This window comes from Pogona vitticeps, chromosome 6, assembly GCF_051106095.1.
Source record: "Pogona vitticeps strain Pit_001003342236 chromosome 6, PviZW2.1, whole genome shotgun sequence".
Lineage (NCBI taxonomy): Eukaryota > Metazoa > Chordata > Lepidosauria > Squamata > Agamidae > Pogona > Pogona vitticeps.
This window is the reverse complement of record NC_135788.1, coordinates 887,033-909,491: the sequence shown is the minus strand read 5'-3', so window position 1 is coordinate 909,491 and position 22,459 is coordinate 887,033. Positions and strand designations below refer to the sequence as shown.

The 22,459-nt window shown below is 51.4% G+C and overlaps 2 protein-coding genes across 5 annotated transcripts; both read left to right on the top strand.

Annotated features, from left to right (window-relative positions):
• Positions 1–5: 5 nt before the first annotated feature.
• On the top strand, positions 6–14,535 carry LOC110082574 (uncharacterized). Of its 3 annotated transcripts, none has more exons than XM_078378459.1 (5): positions 10–144; positions 1,239–1,286; positions 3,885–4,001; positions 5,085–6,500; positions 11,787–14,535. In XM_078378459.1, the coding sequence occupies exons 3-5, from the start codon at positions 3,905–3,907 to the stop codon at positions 14,030–14,032; spliced, it is 3,759 nt and encodes a 1,252-aa protein (XP_078234585.1). In that variant the 5' UTR covers positions 10–144; positions 1,239–1,286; positions 3,885–3,904; the 3' UTR covers positions 14,033–14,535. The 3 variants fall into 3 exon arrangements, with proteins under 3 accessions (XP_078234583.1, XP_078234585.1, XP_078234586.1); XM_078378460.1 differs by having other exon boundaries at positions 3,811–4,001; XM_078378457.1 differs by having other exon boundaries at positions 6–144; positions 1,239–4,001.
• Positions 14,536–14,562: 27 nt separating this feature from the next.
• Positions 14,563–22,256, top strand: LOC144583768 (uncharacterized). 2 transcript variants are annotated; one of them, XM_078378461.1, is made up of 5 exons: positions 14,563–15,193; positions 18,555–18,626; positions 19,419–19,493; positions 20,332–20,403; positions 21,903–22,256. In XM_078378461.1, the coding sequence occupies exons 1-5, from the start codon at positions 15,113–15,115 to the stop codon at positions 22,110–22,112; spliced, it is 510 nt and encodes a 169-aa protein (XP_078234587.1). In that variant the 5' UTR covers positions 14,563–15,112; the 3' UTR covers positions 22,113–22,256. The 2 variants fall into 2 exon arrangements, with proteins under 2 accessions (XP_078234587.1, XP_078234588.1); XM_078378462.1 differs by lacking the exon at positions 21,903–22,256 and adding an exon at positions 21,321–21,873.
• Positions 22,257–22,459: the final 203 nt, after the last annotated feature.

Below are 22,459 nucleotides of genomic sequence, written 5' to 3'. Positions count from 1 at the left end.
AAAGGGAAACGAAAAGCGAAAGGGGTGGCGTGGCGCTATAAAGGCGGCGGGGGGCACCTCTCCCGGAGCCTAGCCCGGACGGGACCGGACGCGACGGGACTCTGCGCCGCTGCCGCCGCCGCCTTTGCGCCCACGTCGGGGCAGGTGAGTGCGCTCCGCGGGGCACGGCTGGTCCTCCTGCCCGCGCCCGATCCAGGGAGCGCCCCCGGCGCCCTGGAGTTTGTTCCTCTGATGGATTGCAAATATTTTGGCCGCCCCCCCCCCCCCGCCGCCTTTCTCCTTGCAAAGGGCGCCAGGCGGCTGAGAGACGCTGGAAGGCCGCGTCTGAAGGCGCGCCGGCGGGGGGGGGGGGGGCTCCTGGCGCAGGAGCGGCAAAAGGGGAAGGAAGGGCAGGGGCGCCCCTCGGCCCTGCCGTCCAGGAACCTCTCCCGCCCGTGGCCAGCGGGCCGCCCAGAACCTCCGCCGGCCTCCGGGAGGTTCAGACCTCGGCCCTGCTCCCTTACCCGCCCCCTCGCTCCAGCCACGGGCGCTCACGGGTAGACTGCCCGTGAAAAGGGAGGCTTTACGGAGCCGTCCGCAGCAAGAGCCGGGGGGCGCGCCCTCCCGGTTGCCGCCGCCCGAGCCCCTGGCTGGCCCCGCCCTGGGCGCGGGAGGGATAGTCGGAAGGCGCTCTGCACATGCTCCACGGTCGGGCCCCTGTTGCGTCCGAAATGTTAGATTGGGGACTCTTCGCTCCGCCGGAAGGTCGGTCGGGAGGTCCCTTTGTTGGCCGGTTCCAACCGCGGCCAGCCTTTCCAGCCCCCCACCCGCGGCCCTGAGTCCCTTCCGAGGACGTGCGGCCTCCGGCCGTGCACGCTTCTCCAGCCCGTCGTGGCTTCCTTGAGGCAGTCCGGCCATCTCGTGTTAGCTCCTCCTCCTTTCCTGCTGCCTCCCACCTTTCCCAGTGTCTTTTGGGCTTTTCCAGAGAATCCGCCCTTTTCTCGTCCTGTCGCCAAAGCAGGACAGCCGGGAGTCCAGCCATTTTAGGGTCACTTGTGTGGACATCCGCATTTTCCTGCCCCACAGTGGGGCAGCGTCTAGTGCTTATTCTCAATTACAGTTTTAGTTTCACAGCGTCTTTCTGCTCTTCTTAATGTTCATATTTGTATTGTCATGTCTAATATTTGTAAAAGACTGTTTATTAAGATTGAAAATGCTTTTTGCTATGAAAAGGGTCACCAAATGTATTTCATTTGCAGTTTGGCCCAGAGTTTGACAGCACCTGGTTACAAGCAATTTCATTATTGGTAAGTATTCTGTAGGATACTGTATTTCTTTTAATATCTTTAATATTTTCAGGATAAGTGAATCAGTGGTTAAACTGCTGTCCTGAAGCCAAAACTGTGCTCACGACCTGGGGTTCAAATCCCAGGTAGCCGGCTCAAGGTTGACTCAGCCTTCTATCCTTACAAGGTCGGTAAAATGAGTGCCCAGCTCCCTGGGGGGGAGGCAATGTGTAGCCTGCATAATTAAATTATAAACTGCCCAGAGAGTGCTTGAAGCGCTATGGGGAGCGGCATATAAGCAGCAGGCTTTGCTTTTGGCTACCGAGCCTGCAGACACAGGGGCCCTACTGAAGTTACATTTTGAATAATGAGGGTGTAACCCTAAGGGTGTAGACCCAGCATTTCAAAAGTAATATCGTGAGTAGTTACAAGACTATTTTTACTATTACATTATTTTCTTAGTTATTTTCAAAACTTCTTTTAAAAGGCATTTTTAAGTGCTTTCAAAGGTGTTCTGATACTTACTTACTTACTTACTTACTTACTTACTTACTTACTTACTTACTTACTTACTTACTTACTTACTTACTTACTTACTTACTTACTTACTTACTTAATGCCCATCTGGGCAGTTTACAACAATTATAGACAGAAACAATAAAATAACAAAATAACAAATTCTTCAGATCTTGTGCCATTCCGTGACCAAACTTCAGCTGCTTCAGGAACAATAATTTTCTCTTGAAGGGGCAGTGGTCATTTCTTTTGAGATGCAATACCAAAGGGTTGACGTTGGAGGGAGCCAATGCTATAAAGAAAACAGAAGTGAAGAATCATGAGTATTTATGCTTTTCTGTCCTGCTTGTAAGATGGAGTAGACTGGAGTGAGCAAAATAGAGTCGATCGATCAGAATTCTGGGATGCTGCTTGGTGCTATCTTTGCCTCCAGATGGCCTATGGACCGGAAGGAACCCTGTTTAGTCCCCACCAGCCATGTTGAAATGGAAAGAGGAAGTCTTCCTTGGGTCGGTTCCCAGCAACCATATGTGTTACAGACAAACCACACAATCCTACTCGCTCCCCCCAAAAAAGTAGAAGCCCCTTGACAGGGGGGGCAGAAAGGTGCAGGTTGGAATGCTCTGGGGGGCAGGCTGGTTTGGCTCCAGCAAAGACAGGGTCTGCCTGCCGTTTTTAAGAGTGAACCCGCCTGTCTGCGCCGTGCTCCAGACAGCACTCCCCACGGTGCATCCCAGAAAATTCCATTCCCTACATTCCCATTCCATTTCCCTTCCTGCAAGAAGAGCCAGCCTGGGTGGCCTTGGGCAAGCTGCACACAGTCCCGGAACTGCCTCCGGAAGAAGGGAGTGGGGAACTACATCTGAGGACTCTCTGGCTACAAAACCCTGAAAAGGATTGCCATAAGTCAGAATTGGACTTCTTGGCACACGGTTCTTATTGCGTACGTGGCAACATACACAGCAGCCTAGTGGGATCCAGCATAACCAGTCAATAAGGCAACAACACAGCCTGGCTGACACTATTGAGTCAACAGAACTAGATCTTTTAAAAAAAAAAGTTCTGGCATGGCCCACCAGAAAACTGACGGGAGTTTTAAGAATGATATTACATGCATACAGTCAAGCTGATAAAAACTTCTGGTAACGCTTTCCGCTTTTTTCTTGGTTGAGAACACTTGAAAGTGATTTTTGTGTCCCCCCCCCCCCTCCTGGGACTGTACCACTTCCCCAGGGCTACCCAGGTGCAGCCGGGAACTGAGTTCCCGACCCCTGCCAGGTCCTGCAACTACGGTAAGTCGGCTTTCCAGCCAGGGACATGAATTGCACACCCATGAAAGTAACACTCAGTACCCTTCGGACTGATGCCCTTTCGGTGGTGCTGAGTCGGCCGATTCAGAAACTCCCCATGTCCTTTTCGAAAGCTTTTCCAACTCTGCCTGGAAGAAAGCCTTTTGCCATTGCTTCGTCCTGTTCTGTGTTAGGGTGACCAGATCAGGATTTGGAAGTAACTCAGTAACTTAGTTACTCATAACCAGTTCCTTTTGAGGTTACAAGCTAGTAGTTTCCAAGTGAATCCCTCTGGGACTGGCCAGAATATTTACACCAGAGGTTTCCAGCCTTAGGTCCCCAGATGTTCTTGCGCTAACATCTCAGAAGCCTTCACCTCTAAGCTATGCTGGCTCAGACCTCTGGGAGTTGTAGTCGTAAGAACCTCTGGGGGACCCACTGGCCTAGACCACCAAAGTCTTACTGTGGTAACCATACTGCGATTGCTTTGACATTTTCTGGTCCTACATCCTTTTTCACTGCATCCCCAGATGTTCTTAGACCCCCACTTTTCTCCTTAAAAGGACCAAAGGTGGCTTCCATCATTAAAATACAACATTAATGTTAGCAAAGTTTTAATGCAAAGTTTAGTGTCTTAAGACGTGAAGAATTTACAGCATGGTGGTGACAAGCCCTAACTTCGCGCACTTTGCTTTATTTACATGCTGTGTGTGTATTTCACCTCTACTGTCGTATCTCAGCTGACAAAGGTTGCTTTCAGCATTGAAACATGCTCAGGTCCTTGAAGGATTTTCCCCTCCCACATCCCATACAGGTGAAGGCGGAGGCAGAACCATGGCCAGATCAAGTCATCCAATGGAGAGCTTGGCCCTTGGACGTCAGCTCCAGCTTGGGATGCTGTATGACGGTTGCAAAGAGGCCCCCATCCCAGGTAACTGTAGGCAAACGTCAGAGTTTCCCTAATTGTGAAGCCAAGGAAGTCTAAATGCTCATTCCTTCCTCCCTCCCTCCCTCCCTCCCTCCCTTCCTTCCTTCCTTCCTTCCTTCCTTCCTTCCTTCCTTCCTTCCTCATTCTCTCCATTCCTTTCCCTGTGGGGCCCCCTCCGGCCACCAGTGGCCAAACAGCCTTGGCAGCAGACCTCCCCTCTCTCCCTGCCCTGCCTTCTACCTCTCCCCTCTCCTTCTTTCCCTGATCACCATCCTCTTCTAACCTCGGATTATTTGTGCCAAAATATAAGTCTAGTGCATTAAGGCACTGACATATCGACCCAGCTTTTATTTGTTAAAAGTATGTAAATTGTGTCTCTGTGTGTGTGTGTGTGTGTGTATGTACACACACACACACACACACACACACAGAGAGATACACAAGGAACCACCTGTAAAAATTAGGTGCATTTGTCATTGGAGCGACCAACACGAATTTGACCCAACTCCAGGAGGCAGCGGAAGACAGGAGGGCCTGGCGTGCTCTGGTCCAGGGGGTCACGAAGAGTCGGACACGACTTAACGACTAAACTGCAACAACTAGGCCACCATGAGTGGTTTTACAGTGACCTTTAAAGGGTTTCCAAAGTAAATGGGATGTTCAGGGAATGGTTTTGCCAGTCCCCCCCACACACACACACACACCCAAGTGCGTTTCTGTGGCTGAGCAGAGATTTGAACCCAGGCCTCCTGAGTTCTAGTCCAACCCTCTATCCACTACACCTACCCTGGGTAGAACCCGGAGCCCTTGACCTTGTTTTCTCTGGTTAGAGTTGCTTTTAGGAGGCAGGGCTGGGCTGGGCTGCCCAGGAGGCTGCCTGGCCTTGAGGCGAGGGGGGCCCACACTTGTCCTCGTGGGCCAGCCTGTGCGGCCTCCGAAATATTCTGGGACGAACAACACCGGGTAGTCCTCCTGATGACAGCATTACGTACTGCCATCCACGGTGCCAACGTGGGGGAGTTTCTGTCTCCTCTCTTTAATTCAAAAGACTTTCAATTAAAGCATTCCGCATTTCTCATTTCCCAGGGGCCCTGTTATGGGATGAGCAGACCTTGAGAGAGAACATCCGAATGATGCCAAACCCTGGGAGCAAAACTCACGTCCTGGACTCGGACACCCTAGAAGACAAACTCTCCGCCTTAAAGGTTCCGGAGTCCCTCAAGGCCAGCCTGCTGTGCAAGCTGGTGGAAGCCAAAGGGTCGGCCAGATTTCTGGAGGACAGCAGGAGCTCCGGCCACCAGGCTCGGGTCACCCTTCAGTATTCAATGACCACCCTGGTCAAGCATCTCCATGTGGCAAACCTCCCTTGTCCCGGCGCCTGCCACCCACAGACAGCCACCCACGTGGTGACCGGCGCCCAGTATGGGGCTCAAGTCTTCTTTGTGTTTGATCAAGAGGTTCCTCCCTCCGAGGACCTGGACGAAATCCGGCGGGACCTCCAAGCCCTGGTGAAAAGGATACCCAGGTGTCTTTCAGAGGAAGGCGAAGGGATGGCCAAGAGGGTTGAGGAGGACCAAGCAAGGATCGAGAAGATCACCTGCAGGATTCATGGCGATGTTGTTCTGGAGGACCACCCCGTGACTTTTCAAGAAGCCCTGGACATTTACTCCACCCTGCCCAGGCTGCTGCCAGAGAAGGCGGTCCCTGTGCGTATCTGGCTGCACCCTTTGAGTCAGCTGGGCTCCAAAGCGGAGTGCCCCTTCCGTGAAATCAGTTCGGAGCATGTTTCTGAAATACAGGATATGCTGCAGCAGCTGCTGGAAAAAGATCTGCAGTGCAACGATCTGGCTAGAAATCCTGCCGCCGTGGCTTTCCCTGGAATCAAGAGAAAACTCCAGCAGTTCCAAGGTTTGATTCACCAGTTCCGAGCGAACCTCCAGAAACGCCTGGCTAAGACCATCCCACTGATCCGCAGGGGGGAGGAAGAGGAGGAAGCCCTCGCAGGCATTTTGACCAACCAGCGGCAGGCGCTCTTCAGCTCTGAGCCCCTGGGTGCCTTTCTAGAGAACAGAGAGAAGGAGATGATGTTGGTCAACAGCTACCTCGATGTCCTGAAAGGAGTGGAAGTCGTAGCCACCAAGAAGGAACTGGACCGCGTCCTCGCCAATCCGTTGCTGAAGCGCGTCATTGCCTTCGTGTTCTGCTCTTTACAGGATGAGGAGCCGTATATCTCGGAGCTGGAAAATTCGCTGGCCTTGAAAAAAAGCCCACGTCACGGACCGCCTGCTTCTGCCAATAAGGTGCCGGATTCCAAATTGTGGTTTGAGGACAGAGGGGTCATCCGGAGGGCACGTGGAATGGCCAAGGCTTTCTTGGGACTTGCCCCATTAGCCTCCGAGGACACAAAGCTGGTCGTGAGTGCGCTGCCGGATCAGGACCACCCAGGAGTTTCCATATACCTGTATGAAGAGGGAGAGCTGGTCAGCACCAGTCTGGAGCCACCTGTTACATAACAGCACTGATGTTACCTGTCTGTCATGGGTTTGGAGGGAAAGTTCCATCCTATGGGGAGTGGAAGGCGGGACATCAGGAGGAGGGGCTGTACTGTATAAATATGTGATGCCTGTGTGGTGAAGGGAGATGCTGAGACAGACTGTGAGACACTGGGTTGGGACGAAGCAGCAGCTGGGGAAGAAGAAGCTGTTGTGGGAGTCTGGGTGTCTGACAGGGTACTACTGTGTGTCAGAGTACCAGCCTGAAAGGTTCAGGGGTCTGTTGGTTAGCCAGAACTGATGGGTTCAGGGTCTGTGCTTTAAGTTAAAGGTTCTAGGTGAACCAAACTGTATGCTTGTGTGTGTGAGAATAAGCCACGTTACTTTATTTTATTCACCTGATTGTTTTATTTACCCTGTTTGTATTTAAAATAAACCTTATTCTTTTGTTGTTTAAAAATCCATCCCTGGTCTGTGTGACTTATTATAGGGAATGGTTGGTGGCAGCTTAGTAACTGTGTGATAGATCCCAGTAGGTCTGGGTTTGTCACATTGATTGGTGTCCAGCGTGTGGGATACGACTGGTCCAGTTGTCCAGCGGTCCAGCAAAGCCTTGGCAAGTGTGCCCAGAGCAAGGGGGGTCTAGTCAGGGACAGTCTGAGGCGCGTAGGTAATCTTCTAGGTGTACCTCACGGGGAGGTGCACTAGTAGAAGAACGTGCCAACTGGGGAGACTTAGATTAAGGTGCTCTGAGGCAGCCTGATTTTGGCGGGAAAACGCTGAGGCAAAACTGCGTAGCAACAGTGAGCTAGCTTGCCAGCTGAGAGGCCCAGCAGAGGGGGGTAGGCTCTGACTCGATACTGTTGCAAATTTAGTGCTGAAGAACAGCAGCAATCTCTGGGGAGAGCTGGTTCTGAGGCAAAAAGGAAAAAAAGTGATCGTTTTATTTTGAGGCTTGACTTTTTAAAGCAGCCTGTTCTGAGGGGGGGTTATGCCCTTGACTCGAAGCCAAGTAGCAGAAATGAGTGAAGTGAAAGACCCCCAGATTGACCAAGGTTCTGAGGATGAATTTGGCTCAGTGCAAGGTGACAGCACAGGAGAGCAGGACCCAGAACTCAGGAAAATACTCCTAGCCCAACAGCATGAACTGAGGGTGAGGGAAATGGAGCAAAGGGAAAGAGAGAAACAGCGGCAATTTGAAGAAAGAATGGAGAGAGAGAAAATGGCGTTTGAATTAAGAAAACTGGAACTGATGAACCAGAACAATAATAATAATAGGGATTCTGAGGGAGGCCAATTGTCTAAGGCTGACCTGAAGAAATTCCCTGTGTACCACAAGGGAGATTGTCCTGAGGTGTTCTTTTCCTTAGTGGAAAGAGCGTTTGTGGACTTCTCAGTGAGGGAAACTGAGAAGATGACCATCATGCGGTCTTTAATCAGTGGTAGCCTGGCTGAGGTTTATGCCGAGATGCCTGAGGAACGGATGAAAGATTTTGCAGAGTTTAAAAAACTGGTGTTCGCAAGACATGGGATAAATGCAGAGCAGCTGAGACAAAGATTCAGGTCCCTTACCAAGAAGCCAGAACAGACTTTTACCCAAGTGGGGGCCCAATTGGTGAGGCTGCTTGAGAAATGGCTATCGCAGGAGGGGACAGAGACCTATGAACAGCTTAAAGACTTGATAGCCCTGGAACAGTTCTATTCAGTTCTGCATGGGGAATTGAAATTCCAGGTGAGGGAAAGGAAACCGAAATCTGTGGCAGCAGCCGCAGAAATCGCGGATTTTATCTCCCAAATAAGAAAGCCCTTGGGTGAGGGGAAATCTGTAGGTAAACCCAAAGAAACCTACAGCAAGTACTCTCAGGGACCAGGGAAAAGCCAGCAAGGGGGAGGGGCCCATGGTGAAGGGAAGCCCTCAGACATGAAACCAAGACCTCAGATTTTGGAGGGAAAACCAAAACAAGATGAGAGAGAATCAAAATATACCAGAAAATGCTATTTCTGTCAGGGAAAGGGTCATCTAATCTCAGAGTGTGAGAAATTAAAGCAGCTAAAAGGAATGGTGCCTCAGAATTCTAGTGGGACCAAGCCAAAAGCTGTGTTCTGTGTCCAGAAAGAGCAAGGCTCAGTGTCACAGAGGGAGCCTGTTGCCATGGCTACTCAGTCTGGGACAGCTGCCTCTGCTGATCAGGCTGAGGAAAATGGTCCTCTTCTGGAGGTAAAGCGCTGCTTGCTGATAAAAACAGATTCTCAGTTGTTTGAGACAGCAGGGGTGGACGTAGGAATACTTGACCGTCAGTATAGGGGGCTGCGGGACACGTGTTCCCAGGTAACCCTGTGCCATCCAGATATCATCCCTAGGGAGTTTATAATCCCAAATGAGAGCATGAAGGTGGCAGGGATTGAGGGGCAGATAATCTCTCTGCCAGTAGCAGAGGTACCTGTCAACTTTCAAGGCTGGAGGGGAGATTGGCGGATAGCGATTTCATCGACTCTGCCAGCAGCCGTGCTCGTGGGAAATGACCTGGCTGAACATGTGAAACGGGTGCTAGTGATTACACGCTCACAAGCCACCACAGGGACAGTTCAGGGGGGTAATGATGAGCCAGAGACGGAAGCAGGTGGGGGAAGTTCAGAAGCTGTGGTGGAAACCTTAACCACAGACAGCAGATTTGGACAGGAGCAAAAGGCAGACGCCACTCTCCAAAAGTGTTTTGAACAGGTGACTGACGCCCAGCTAACACCTGAGACCCCAGTGAGATTTCTGGAGAAAAAGGGGATTTTATATAGAGAAACCCTGAGGAATATCTCAAAAGGGGGAGATGGGATCAGAAGTCAGCTGGTGGTACCTGAAAAGTATCGCCCTATGATCTTACAAAGGGGTCACTCTGACATGTTTGCTGCGCACTTAGGAGTGAACAAGACACAGCAGAGAATCACACAGAATTTCTACTGGCCTGACATAGGGAAGCAGATCAGGGAGTTCTGTAAACAATGTGATGTGTGTCAAAGGCAGGGGAATAACCGCGACAGGACCAAAGCAAAGTTGTGCCCTTTGCCTGTGATTGACACTCCGTTCAAATGCATAGGGGTGGATATAGTGGGACCTTTGCCCAAGGCCACAAAGAGGGGGAACAGGTTCATCCTAACAATTGTGGACCATGCCACAAGGTATCCTGAAGCCATACCCTTGACTAACATTGAGACTAACACAGTGGCCGATGCTTTGGTGGGGTATATGTCCAGGATGGGATTTGCCTCAGAGATAATCACAGATTTGGGAGCATCGTTCACATCAAAGCTCATGAAACGCTTATGGCAGATCTGTGGAATTAAGCACAAGGAAACCACTGCCTATCATCCTGAAAGTAATGGGTTAACTGAGAAGTTCAATGGGACTCTAATGCGCATGATTAGGGCTTACTTGGCAGAGAATCCAAACAATTGGGACCAGAAGCTGCAATCCCTTTTGTTTGCGTATCGATCAGTGCCACAAGCCAGTACCGGGTTCAGTCCATTTGAACTTCTATTTGGGAGAAGGGTGAAAGGGCCCCTTGATTTGATCGAGCAGGGTTGGGGGCAGATCGCCCAGGGTGACCCACAAGACGTTGTGACTTACATAGACACCTTGATGAATGACCTAAGGAGAAACCTAGAGCTAGCAGCAGAGACCCTGCCAGCTCAAAAGGTCAGAAAGAAAGCTTGGGATGACCAGGAAGGCAGGGAGAGGCGCTTTAACCCAGGGGAGGAAGTGCTTTGGCCTAGGCTCTGCAGAGAGAGCAAACTGCAGCTGGGTATCCCAGAAAGAAAATACTTGGGTCACAAGGTAGGGGGAGGAGTGATAAAACCCCTGGAGGCCAAAATAGAAGCTGTTCGAGATTGGCCTAGACCCACCACCAAGAGAAAAGTCAAATCATTTCTTGGGTTGGTGGGCTACTACAGAAAGTTCATCCCGAGGTTTAGCGAGATTGCGGCTCCGCTGACCGATCTGACGAGGAAGAAGGCTGATGACCGCATCCCGTGGACCAGCGACTGTGAGGCGGCGTTCCAGAGGTTGAAGGAGGCGTTAATCAACTATCCTGTCCTGCGTGCTCCAGACTTCGACCGGGAGTTCATCATCTACACCGATGCGTCTAACAGCGGGGTAGGAGCAGTTCTGTGCCAGGAGGATGAGAATGGTGACCAGCATCCGGTGTCCTACCTGAGTAGGAAACTTCAAAAAGGTGAGAGACATTTGGCAACCGTGGAGAAGGAGTGTTTGGCCATAGTCTACGCGATCCAGAAGGCCAAGCCTTACATCTGGGGAAGACATTTTATTCTGTGTACTGACCATTCACCATTGCAATGGTTAAAGACTATGAAAACCCACAATAGCAAACTTATGAGGTGGGCTTTGAACTTACAGGACTATGACTTTGAAGTGAAGGTGGTCAGAGGGTCAGTGAACTGTGTTGCTGACGCCTTATCAAGAAGACCTGAAGACTGAAGACGGCGAAAGAACATGGACTATATGTATATAATGAAAACAAAAAGTTAAAATGTACCTGGTTTTAAATTGGTTTGTATTAATAAAGGTAAATTGATGTAATGTATATGGTAAATGTTTAAATGCCTATTTGAAATGTTTAACTTAGAATGTAAGTAAGTATAATATGGTAGGTATAATTGGTGTTGTGTGTTTTATACAGGTTGTTTTTTGGGAAAAAGCACCTTAGCTTTCCCCCTACAAAACAACTTTTAAAGAGGGGAGGTGTTACATAACAGCACTGATGTTACCTGTCTGTCATGGGTTTGGAGGGAAAGTTCCATCCTATGGGGAGTGGAAGGCGGGACATCAGGAGGAGGGGCTGTACTGTATAAATATGTGATGCCTGTGTGGTGAAGGGAGATGCTGAGACAGACTGTGAGACACTGGGTTGGGACGAAGCAGCAGCTGGGGAAGAAGAAGCTGTTGTGGGAGTCTGGGTGTCTGACAGGGTACTACTGTGTGTCAGAGTACCAGCCTGAAAGGTTCAGGGGTCTGTTGGTTAGCCAGAACTGATGGGTTCAGGGTCTGTGCTTTAAGTTAAAGGTTCTAGGTGAACCAAACTGTATGCTTGTGTGTGTGAGAATAAGCCACGTTACTTTATTTTATTCACCTGATTGTTTTATTTACCCTGTTTGTATTTAAAATAAACCTTATTCTTTTGTTGTTTAAAAATCCATCCCTGGTCTGTGTGACTTATTATAGGGAATGGTTGGTGGCAGCTTAGTAACTGTGTGATAGATCCCAGTAGGTCTGGGTTTGTCACACCACCTTCCAAGCCGTTCCCTCCTGGCATGGGGGAGATCAGCCACGATGCCGTCCAGCTCATCTTTAAGCCTGCACCCTTTGGTGAAGGAGGCATCTCTGGCTATCGGATAGAGAGCAGGATCGTCGGGCAGGGGTCCTGGATGGCCGCAAATACATCGAACAAGCAGGAGACCTTCACCGTGACGGGGCTTCGTCCCCAGACCACGTACCAGTTCCGCTACGCCGCTTTGGGCAGGCTTGGGCCCAGTGAAAGCAGTGACGTGAGTGACCCCGTGGCGACGCTTCCTCTCGGTTCCCCAGGAGAACCTGAGAACCCAGAGGGGGTGCATCATGCCATCCCCCCCACCTGCCAGGAGGTCAGCCTTGCAGGGCCGGACAGCAGTGGCCAACCAAGCGGCCCTGGGAAGGCGGAGGAAGAGAACAGGAAACCCTCTCAGGAAGGCGACAGAGCAGCAGAGCAGGACGGCAAGCCAGTTAGGAGCAAGGGTGCGGTGCGTGCTTCGTGCGAGAGGCCTGCAGTTGCACCAGAACGAGATGTTTCACAGCCAGGAGACCAAAGAGCAGTAGATAATCTGGTGAAGCAGAGTACACTCTTACAAGAAGAGGAGTCCCTCTCGATTTATCACCTTCCGTTGCAAAAGTCTGTCTCTTCTTCCTCCACTTTCATAAAATACAGGCTAGGGCACAACGACCCTCGAATCAAACACAAAGTGATCATGATGATGGGGGCCACGGGGTCAGGGAAGACCACCCTCATCAACGGCATGGCCAACTACATCCTGGGTGTGCAGTGGGAGGACCCCTTCCGGTTCAAGCTCATCCACGAAGAGACCCGCCGAGGCCAGGATCAGAGTCAGACCTCGGAGGTGACGGCCTATGAAATCAACTACAGGAGGGGCTTCCAGATCTCCTATCACTTAACGATCATTGACACACCAGGATTTGGGGACACCAGAGGAATAGAGAATGACAAACTGATCACGGAGAAGGTGCGGGAATTTTTCTCAACTCCGGGGGGAATCGACCATATTGACGGTGTTTGCTTTGTGGTCCAAGCCTCCTTGGCTCGTTTGACACATACCCAGAAATATATCTTTGACTCGGTGCTGTCCATCTTTGGGAAGGACATAAAAACCAACGTACAGCTCCTGGTCACGTTTGCAGATGGACAGACTCCTCCTGTCCTCCAAGCTGTTTTAGCCTCCGAGGTGCCGTGTGCGAAAGATGACAGTGGCTGCCCTGTTCACTTTAAATTCAACAATTCAGCATTGTTTGCCAGCAATTCTGCAGCTCACGAGAACAGCCCTGACTTCTCTGCAATGTTCTGGAAAATGGGAATTTCAAGCATGAAGAGCTATTTTGAATCTCTGTTGGGTCTGGAGGCCAAGAGTTTACGGCTGACCCGAGAAGTGCTTCGAGAGCGGAAGAGGCTGGAAATCGCGATTGAAGGCCTGCAGCCTCAAATCAGACTTGGTCTGCTGAAACTGGAAGAAATCAGGAAGACGAAGCAAGCGCTGGAGCACCACGAAGGCGAGATGAACGCCAACAAGGACTTCCAGGTGGAGATCGAGAAGCCGGTAACGCGGAAACTGGAGGTGACGGACGGGTTTCTAACCAACTGCCAGAAATGCAGCTTCACCTGTCACTACCCTTGTTTTATCCCAAACGATAAGGACAAGCACAAGTGCGCCGCGATGGATATTCACCAATACTGCACCGTTTGCCCTGGGAAATGTTTCTGGAATGTACATTTCAATCAGAAGTACCGTTGGGAATACACCACGGTGAAGGAGAAGCAAACGTACGCCCAGATCAAGAAGAAATATGAGAAAGCCTGCGGGGAAGTGATGACGACGGCCAAAATCTTTGAGCAGCTCTCTGAGGAGTACGAAGGGGTGAAGGTCCAAGTGCTTGAACTGATCGAGGAGTCGTCTCGGAGCATCGAGCGCCTGCAGGAAATCGCCTTGAGGCCCAGCCCAATGGCCACTCCAGAACACATTGATTTACTGATCGAATCGGAAAAGCAGGAAGCGAAGGCTGGCTTCCAGGAGCGGATCAAATCCCTGGAGACGGTGAAGGAGATGGCAGTGATTGTGAACAAGATTGGCCGCGGGGAACCGCTGCTTCCCTTGGAGGAGAAAGTAGCCAAGAAGTATAAAACAAAGCCACCCAGATACCAAAGAATATTCAGCTTCGTCACCGAATGGCTTTCTAGACGAATAGGTGATCCCACCTTTGATGGTATGTAAGCCTCCTTCTCTGAGAGGTGTCTGTGTTTGTGTGTTGGCACCACCAATGCTTGGACCCTCCCTGGGAGCCCCTAAAAATTCCATAGACCTCCAAGGAAAAATCAGAAGCCGGTGTTGTTCTTCACAGCTGATATTCATTGCAGTAAAGAGTTAACTCCGGAATGAAACCAAACCAATTGAGATGATCAAATTAATATGCATCTGAATATCAAAATATAAGTCTACGTTGTTGTGGTAATTCCAGGTAACATTGGGTTGTCTATTTCTACAAGCTTTATTTATCTGCATTGATTCTATGTTCCATATGCATGCTTCTTGGAGAAGGTGTGGCACAAGCCAATCATCCTTTCATTGGTGTGACTGTTTTTAAATTTGTAATGCCGCCCAGAGTAGGTAGACCTTTGGTCTAGGTGGCTGGGGTAGAAATCTAATAAAATAAATAAATGAATGAATTTGTAGATCTATTCAATTGTAAGTAAAGAAACCTTTTATTCTGTCTCCTATTATTGTCTCAGAGTGAGTTACTGGGACTGTGAGTGCTAGTTGATGAGAAAAAGGATGAACGAAATGGGAGGGGGGAGGACTTGAAGCAATACGGTTCTGTGAATCCCTGCCCTTCCATTGCATAGCCAGAGGAATTTAGCCAACATTCAAAACTCTGCAACAAAAAATACTGGGAAGGATGCCACGGTGTGGACGATCCCCTCAGAGGGCATGACCAAAACGTGCAGGAAAATGTAGAGTAGCAGAGGGACTCAGCTTTGGGGCCTGAGGTTCCCCTCCCCTCCCTAGCCAGGCTAGTATGCAAGACATTTGGATAAATATCCAACATAAATAAAATAAAGCCTTTAGTGAACAGATGCCACAAGACTGTGTGTGTGTATGTGTGTGTGTGTGGTTCACTACCTTTGGGGGGGGTCTCCTAAGCATCGCTAATGATTAAGCAACCTGAGCAGTCCATTGGCAGCCAGTTCCCCCTGAAACAACTGGGAGAGGCAGAGTCCAGGGACGCCGTTTCCTCCCACCTCACCCCTGCTGCCCTCCGGGGCCTGATTCTGGGGCCAGGGGAGCCTGCGAAGCATGAAGCGCTCCTGGCTGCTCTTGGGAGCTGTGGCCCTGGCTCTCGAGCCGGCTGCCTTGGCCGCCTCTTTGGGAAGGAAGGTGAGCCTTCGTCCGGTGGGGTGGGGGAGGGAGGGGAGGGGAGGAGGGGTGGGGGAGGGTAGTGCAGTCAGGACCCCGAGATCAGCCAAGCCCACCTCAGAGGCAGGAGCAGCTCCTTTGGGAGGAAGGGGGCTCCCAAACGGCCGTGCTCCCCCACACCCTGGTCCACCTTCCTTCTGTTTGGGGCTCAGGGCAGGCAGCAGGCCCCCCCCCCCCCGCTCAAGGGTCCGGAGAAAAGAGGCATCGGCTACCCACTGCCAACCACCACCTGCCCCTGCAGAGGCCCTGCTGTGGATGATGGGGCCTGGGCAGCAGCAGGGGAAGGTCTTGACTGTACCACACCACCCGCCAGGAATCATCTTGGACCTCCCCCCACCCCACTTCCACTTCCTTTGTAGCCAATTTGAGGCCGGGAACGTGGATCGTGCCAACTCTTAAGAAAACCCAGATGCTGATCCGTGCAGATCCTGTGATTTGGAAGGGCATCGTCAAAGAGAAAGGCCTTCCCCGGGCTCTTTTTCCTTGTCATCCTGTCTGACTGCAGGCAGTTCCAGCGGCCGGTCCCTTGCAAGGTTTCAGACCCAGGAGAAAGGCTCTCTTGTGCTTGATCTAGTAACTGAGCAGGGTGGCTTCCGTGCGAGACAGAGTGGGAGGACTGGAAAGTGTGAAGGAGGTGGGCAGCCGGGGGGGGGGGGAGGAGGAGGAGGAGGAAGAGAGATCTGTACATGGTAGAGCAAAAAAAAGCCTCCCCACGGTGCTGAGAACCGGAGGAATGGATTGGGCCTTGCCCAGATCAGGAGGAGGGTCAACGACGCTGAATTCCCAGCAAGAGGGGTGAGCCTAGGGCTCGGACAAGCCTCTGAGCCGATCTTGACAGTTCTGGACAGGAAAAAAAAACACTGCACATGCCCAAAGGAACTTTATTATTGTTATGGAAATACCCACCTATAGTAGAAATAAATCTACAAAGCTGGGGTGAGAGTGAAAAGGAGTTCCTTTATTGTGACGCAGTTGCAAATGTGGAGAGAAAAAGAGAGTGATCAAGAAATCAATCACAGTCTCTCACTCTGCCAGAAAAGTGTTGTGCATAAGATTATATACCTGTAACAGCCCCCCCAGGACCACCCCAATTTTCCTATCTGTCTCATAGGCCAATAATTGGTCTGATGAGCTCACAGTCTCTCTAAAATCTCCCCTCCCATTCCCCTCCTCTCTACGTGATTTGGATGGCTTTTTCCCCCCAAAAAAACTCTGCTTTTGCAAGACAAGCTAGCTATCTCTTATCTTCAGTGCCTGGTACCATCCCATACCAGAAATTCTTCAGCGAGCACCTAGCAAAGAGCAGCAAGGAATAATATAAGCGAAGAATAATATATGGAAGTCAAGACTTGCTCAATACAGTTACATTTCTCTATCATTATTTATTGGGTTCCAAGGCCCTCTTTGCTCCTCAGCTCAACATAAGCCCTACAAGGGCTCCAGCAGAGAAATGGCTGGGGGCGCGGGGGGGGGATATTCCTCCCAGTCACCCTGTAGTTCTGAGAACCCCTCCCAGGTCCCTGGGGCCAGAGGGCCAGAAGCCACCTCCCCCGGCCTAAGCGTGGGGAGGGGGCCAGTAGAAGGATGGGTGTTGGGAGCTCCAGGGGTCTTCAGCCTCCTCGGACTTCCTCAGAGGAGGAGGAGGAGGAGGCGTCCCAGCCTGGACCCTGCTCAGATCCGAGGGCGTCTTCCTCAGGTGAAATATAGGCCTATCCAGAGGGGGCAGAACTTTCACCCCAGTGGGTGAGGCTTGGCCAGCCTTTGACCTGAATGAGAGCAGGACCCGCTGGCGTTCCTGTCCAAACCGCACTGCAAAAAAGCCACAACTTTAAAAGTGGCGCCTTCCCCCAGGAAACCCTTGGAATCTGTGGAAGAAACCGTTCGAAATACTTTCCTGCACTGAAGCTTTCAAAAATATCATTGTTTTTTCTACTTGTGACCTCATTAAAAGCATTGGATGGAAGCCTCTAACGCAAAAACCCAGCCTCCCATGCCAAAGGGACGGGGCGCCCGGCTCGTTCTCTGTCACGAAATAAGCCACAACATGAGCAGGCTATCAAAAAAAAAAAAGAGGCAGAAAATCACAAGAAAAGGCACTGGATTTTGTGGGACTGGACATCCGTTGCCCAGAAAGCAGGAAAAAATCACCAAAACTGCCAGTGCTGCAACTTAACAGTTTTACAACAGCAAATGTTGCATTGAGATAAGCTGTACGTTTTGTACCCAGAAGGAAAGATAAGGAGGACGGACCGCATAAGTAGCGATGCGCTTTGTTTTGCTCTTGGTGAGAGCCCCAGTTTTGAAACACCTTCCCCAAGGAATGCGTCAGGTGCCAACATTGTGTTGTTTTTCACAGTAGGTTAAAGTTGGAAAGACAACGTCTTAACTGAACTTTTTTCTCTTTGTTGCTATTCAGTATTTCTCTGCCTAGTTAATACTTAGTCTACCTGGAACCCATTTGGTGCCAGTTTAGACATCTCAACCTTCCCTCCTGTCAATATTTAATTCTTTCTTCTTTCTTTCATTTTTTATTTGTTTTTTTATTGTATGTGTTATGGACTGTCTGTAAAATTCTTACGTTTTAGCGTATACACCTTATTGAAAGCCGCCCAGAGTGGTCGACCAGACCAGATGGGCGGGGTATAAATAAATAAATAAATAAATAAATAAATCAATCAATCAATCAATCAATCAATCAATCAATCAATCAATCAATCAGCCTGCCTGTAAAGTTGGGAGACACTGAGGGGATCCTTCCCTCCATGCTCCCTGTTAAGAGAAATGCAATCCCCATTTAGGAAAGACGGGGAGTTCTCTGTGAGGGTTCCCCAAGTTTGAAATACCCTCCCAAAGCCGCTTCACCTGACCACAGCCTTGCATTTTCTCTCCTTGACAGGTCAGAAGCTTCTGATTGGCTAAGCCTTCTCAAACATTTAAACTTGTCCTTTAAAATGGAAATAGGTATGCATTAATACTTGTCGACAGTTTTGAACCCTTCAATTTAATGTTTAGGTTTAGATTAACTTTTTTTAAAAAAAAATTAATATTTTTTTAAAAAAAGATTTTAACAAAATCTGCAGTTGTTTTTTGTTAGTTAGGTACGCCACCCAGAAATCATCACCAAGACAGATAGAGAAATGTTCAAAAGGAAGGGAAAAAAATAAATGATTCCGTGATGTGCGCGCATGCACGCCCGCAGGCGAGCACAAGCTCTGTTGGCTGTGGAAGCTTCTGCTACGGCCACACACACACACACACACACACACACACACACACACACACACACACACACACACAGACTTCTGCCTTTTTCTCCGCGCAGGACCAGGCCCGGAGGCGGCCGCCGCTCCGAGGGAGCCAACCCTGCGTCGGGTGCTACACCCTTCTGTCCGCGGTAAGCTCGGAGGGTCACCAGGATCCGTCATGTTAACCCTCTTTTCCCCACTGGGCTCCCATCCCCACTTTAGTCCCTGAGGCCAGGGTGGCGTAGTGGTGGATAAAGCGTGAGACCAGGACTCTGAAGACTGGGGTCCCAGTCCTCCCTGGGCCACGGAAACGGGCTGATGAGTGTCCGTGGTCAACCACCCCTCGAACCTCTCCCGGACCTCGCAGAACCCATCGGGGTGCCGTCAGTCAGAAGAAGCCACTGAACGGCGCAGGACAAGGGTCTGGGGAGAGCGGGCCGGCCGTCCTGCCTGCACGCGGAAAGGGTTCCTTCCCACGGCTGAGGTTCTCCACCAGAAGCCCTTGAGAATGTCTTTGGAACAGCCGGGAAGTGGATCGATCGTGGACGTCGAGAGTGGTTTCCTTTCCCTAAGCTTTTGCTGTGCGGGCCGGGCAGGCGCGGACACGTGGGATTGCCAGGGAGAAACAAGGCTCCTTGGTGCCCGAATGTTTCCCTGTCTGGATGAGGCCTCCCCTCTTGGGCCAGGCGTTCTTTCCCGATGGGCTCGGAGGCACCAGGAACAGGGGACCGTTGACCGGCAGCTGAGGCTCTGGGTCCCCAATCCCCCCTCGAATGCACCCTTCGTATTGCGCCGCATTTCATGGGCATTCGTTGGCATGTTGGCTCATGCACTTCCACCGCTGCTCCTTGTCCTCACTTGAGCTCACGGGCTCTTTCGGGTCCACCATGGGAGAGAAGGGCCTGGCGGTCAGTTGGGTGTCTTGTCTGTTCCTCCCGCAGCCCCTCTTCCCAGAGGAAAGATCCCCTGCCTTCAAAAACGCCACCTTTTCGCTTCTTGTGGAGCCCAGCCCATGGGTACGTTGCGGGAAGGAGGAGGGGAGGCTGGGAAGGGGGAGGCATTTGGGGGGGGAGGGCATCTCTACAGGCTCACTTGTAAGAGGGACGTAGGCTGCGATCCCATGGAGCGATCCCTCTCCGCTTGGACTGCTGGTGGCTTGGTTCCGAGTGAACTGTTTCTTGGTGGATCACAGAGGGGGCTCTCCAGCCTGATTCTGAGCTGGTCCCTTTTGGTCTCACTGCAAGGGGGTGGGTGGGCTGAAGCAATTCCCCAATGGACGATTTAAGGGTCGATTTAAAAGGGGGGGGGTCGCTCCCAGCAAAGGGACCCTTTCCAATGTGATAAGTCGCACAACTTTCTCGCTGCACAGAACTTCTCAAGACGCCCGTTTCTGGGGATGGCAGATGTGACTGAAGCTCCAGCCAACCCCCCCCCCCGTAAACAGTTTTAGGAAACAGAGGTTGCAGGAGTTGTTGACCTCCCTCGACCTTCCCGACATCAGCTGATAAAGTAGGAAGACCTTGTGAGGGACAAAGCTTGGCCAGTGGAGGGGAGGAGGGTGGGAGGGAGGGAGGGGGAAGCCACCAGGACAGGTGCCCCAGGGCACGTTGCCCGCCCCTAGAGCCTGGGCACTTCGCTTTTTAGGACCCCCACCCCCACCCCCACTCCCATGTGGACAGTGGCTATGCTGGTGGGAGCTGGTTTGGGGAGCGGCGGTCTCCAGAAGTGTCCTGTCTCGTCTCCATCCAGCCTCCCTTGAAACCAGGCGGCAGCAAGCAAGAGGGCCGAGAGTCAGCATCGGTCAAAGGGAGCAGCACCCTCCGTTCCCTCTAATGCCCATCTCTCCTTTTGCAGCCTCCCCACCCAGCGATAAGGATGGGTGGCATTGAGGAGTCCACCCTGTCAGATCCAGAGTCCAGCAAGCTGGTACGTGTGGCCGTGAGGGAGGGGAGAAGGGGGGCAGGGGACCGCCTGCCTCCAGAAGCCCAGGGGCGGCTGAACGTGGCTGAACAAGCCTTCCTTCTCCCCCCAGGTTTGGGGCCACCATCAGGCCAACCTGTAATGGGATTTTTGCTTGCTTAATGTCTAGTCCTCTTCATGCAGGTGGGGTGGGTGAGGGGTTGTGAGGAGGTCAGCCTGGTCTGATGAAGGTCTGCCCCGTCCAGAGGGAGCTGGGGAACATTCCTGCAGGCGTGATGGCCTCAAAGCCACTGCCTGCCATTTTCCAGTGAAGCTTAAACTGGAGCCATTGGTTTGGAACTCCTTCCTTCCTTCCTTCCTTTTTCTTTGCGTAAACTGTTATCTGGTTGCAGTGACGTTGACAGATTGGCCTCAAGCCCTTTCCAGGAATTGAGGAGGTCTCCAGCCCAGGGCAAATATTGACAGACATCGAATCGGGGAATAAATCTTTCCCCCTTCCCCGCGTCTGGCCCACGAGGGCCACGTTCAGCAAGACTCACACAGTTAAGTGTCCAAAGCAGCTGGTCAGATTTCAAGAAGCAAAAGCAACACATCGAAGAAGGAGCCATGTTGACCTGTGGCAAGCGATAGCGGACGAAAGAGGAGCAATGCTTCCTCTTCCCCACCCTCTCTCGGCGGGAGGGATCTCTGCTCCAGGAACGAAACCTCAGGAAGTCCTGGAGAGGTTTCTTTGTCTCGGCTGTTACCCTTCGCCAAATAACAGCACCCTGTGGCAGAATGACCAAGAGGTTAAGACCAGGATCAGAGCTTATGCCCCTCCCTCCGTTGGGCAGCAAACCAGACTTGCAGGTTTTAGAAAGTTTATTGAAAGAAAACCTATAAAGAAAAACAATAGTGTCAACTCTGCTGTTGTTACCTTGTAGAATGAAACTATTCACACAGCCTGACAGCCCTGCCTCATACTAATGAACCACTGCCACGTTGTGGATGGTTGCCACCCCTACCAGCTCAGGAGGCCCCGTGCAAATGGGACAGCCATGGCCTCTCACTCTGGGGAAGTAAACTTTTATCAGCCAAAGCTCACATAAAATATAGCAGCTCATCTATAAGGTGCCTTTTTTTAATTTCTGTTTTTTCCCTCTGATACACAATAAATCAAAGGATTGCTTTGAATAAAAACAATATTTCTGGAGTTCTAACATCATTAGACAGCTACAAAGAACTTTGGCTGAACTTTTGAGCTCAGCAGGAGTCTTTGGGCAGATGTGAGGAGGGGTTTTTGAAGAGCTTGCCTGAATGCCTTGCCTAACGGAGAATGTAGTCTAGTTTCTGTGGCTGGCCTGCCTGGAGGAAGCTGGGTGGCAGGGAAGGGGGTTCCCTCGGACACCCCACCCCCGGAGTCCTTGGGCATAAGAGTCCTTGGGGCCACTAGACCGAAGAGAGGGGAAGACCACCTCCCTCCCTCCGTGGTGGTCCTCCCGCAAATCTCACCCCTTTCCCTGCAGGCGCAGAGGCTGAACAACAAGCCCGGCAGAGAGGAGAAGAGGGCCGGCCTGGCGCGGCGCAGGGGCCGGCAGAGGGGGGGCACCCGGCCGGTGTGCAGGGGCTGCTACTCTGGGCTGATGATTGTAGCCCCTCCAGGCCCAGAAGGCAACCACAGCAGCACCCAGGAGAGCCACTCGGAGTCTGCCTGGGAGTCCAGCGAAGAAGACTGACCTGTGCCTCCCGCCCCATGGCCGGGCCATCCTCCTCCTCCTCCTCCCCTGAGACCCAAGTCCCTGACCGACACGGAGTGCTTGCTCTGGGTGCCGTCAGGTGTGGCACAGAGGTTTCCAAAACAATAAAAACACGACACTGTCTGTCTGTCCGTCCGTCTCTCTTTGTGTGTGTAGGGCAATCTAAATTGGACCGGAATCTGGGGCAAGCGGGTGAGCCCCCCTCATCACACATTCCTGCTGTTTGCTTTTAAAAACTGACCTCATGACCCCATGAGACACACCATAGCAAGTTTGACCAACAGAAGGAAAGCAGGTGTCTCGGCATGTCTGAAGAGGGAGGGCTG

Excerpts from the sequence above, each read along its gene's own strand:
- LOC110082574 (XM_078378457.1), top strand. The coding sequence starts at position 3,905 with ATGGCCAGATCAAGTCATCCAATGGAGAGCTTGGCCCTTGGACGTCAG. Across the intron at positions 4,002-5,084 it reads CAAAGAGGCCCCCATCCCAG|GGGCCCTGTTATGGGATGAG; the intron begins GTAACTGTAGGC and ends CTCATTTCCCAG. Across the intron at positions 6,501-11,786 it reads CAGCACCAGTCTGGAGCCAC|CTTCCAAGCCGTTCCCTCCT; the intron begins CTGTTACATAAC and ends TTGTCACACCAC.
- LOC144583768 (XM_078378461.1), top strand. The coding sequence starts at position 15,113 with ATGAAGCGCTCCTGGCTGCTCTTGGGAGCTGTGGCCCTGGCTCTCGAG. Across the intron at positions 18,627-19,418 it reads GCTACACCCTTCTGTCCGCG|CCCCTCTTCCCAGAGGAAAG; the intron begins GTAAGCTCGGAG and ends TTCCTCCCGCAG. Across the intron at positions 19,494-20,331 it reads TTGTGGAGCCCAGCCCATGG|CCTCCCCACCCAGCGATAAG; the intron begins GTACGTTGCGGG and ends CTCCTTTTGCAG.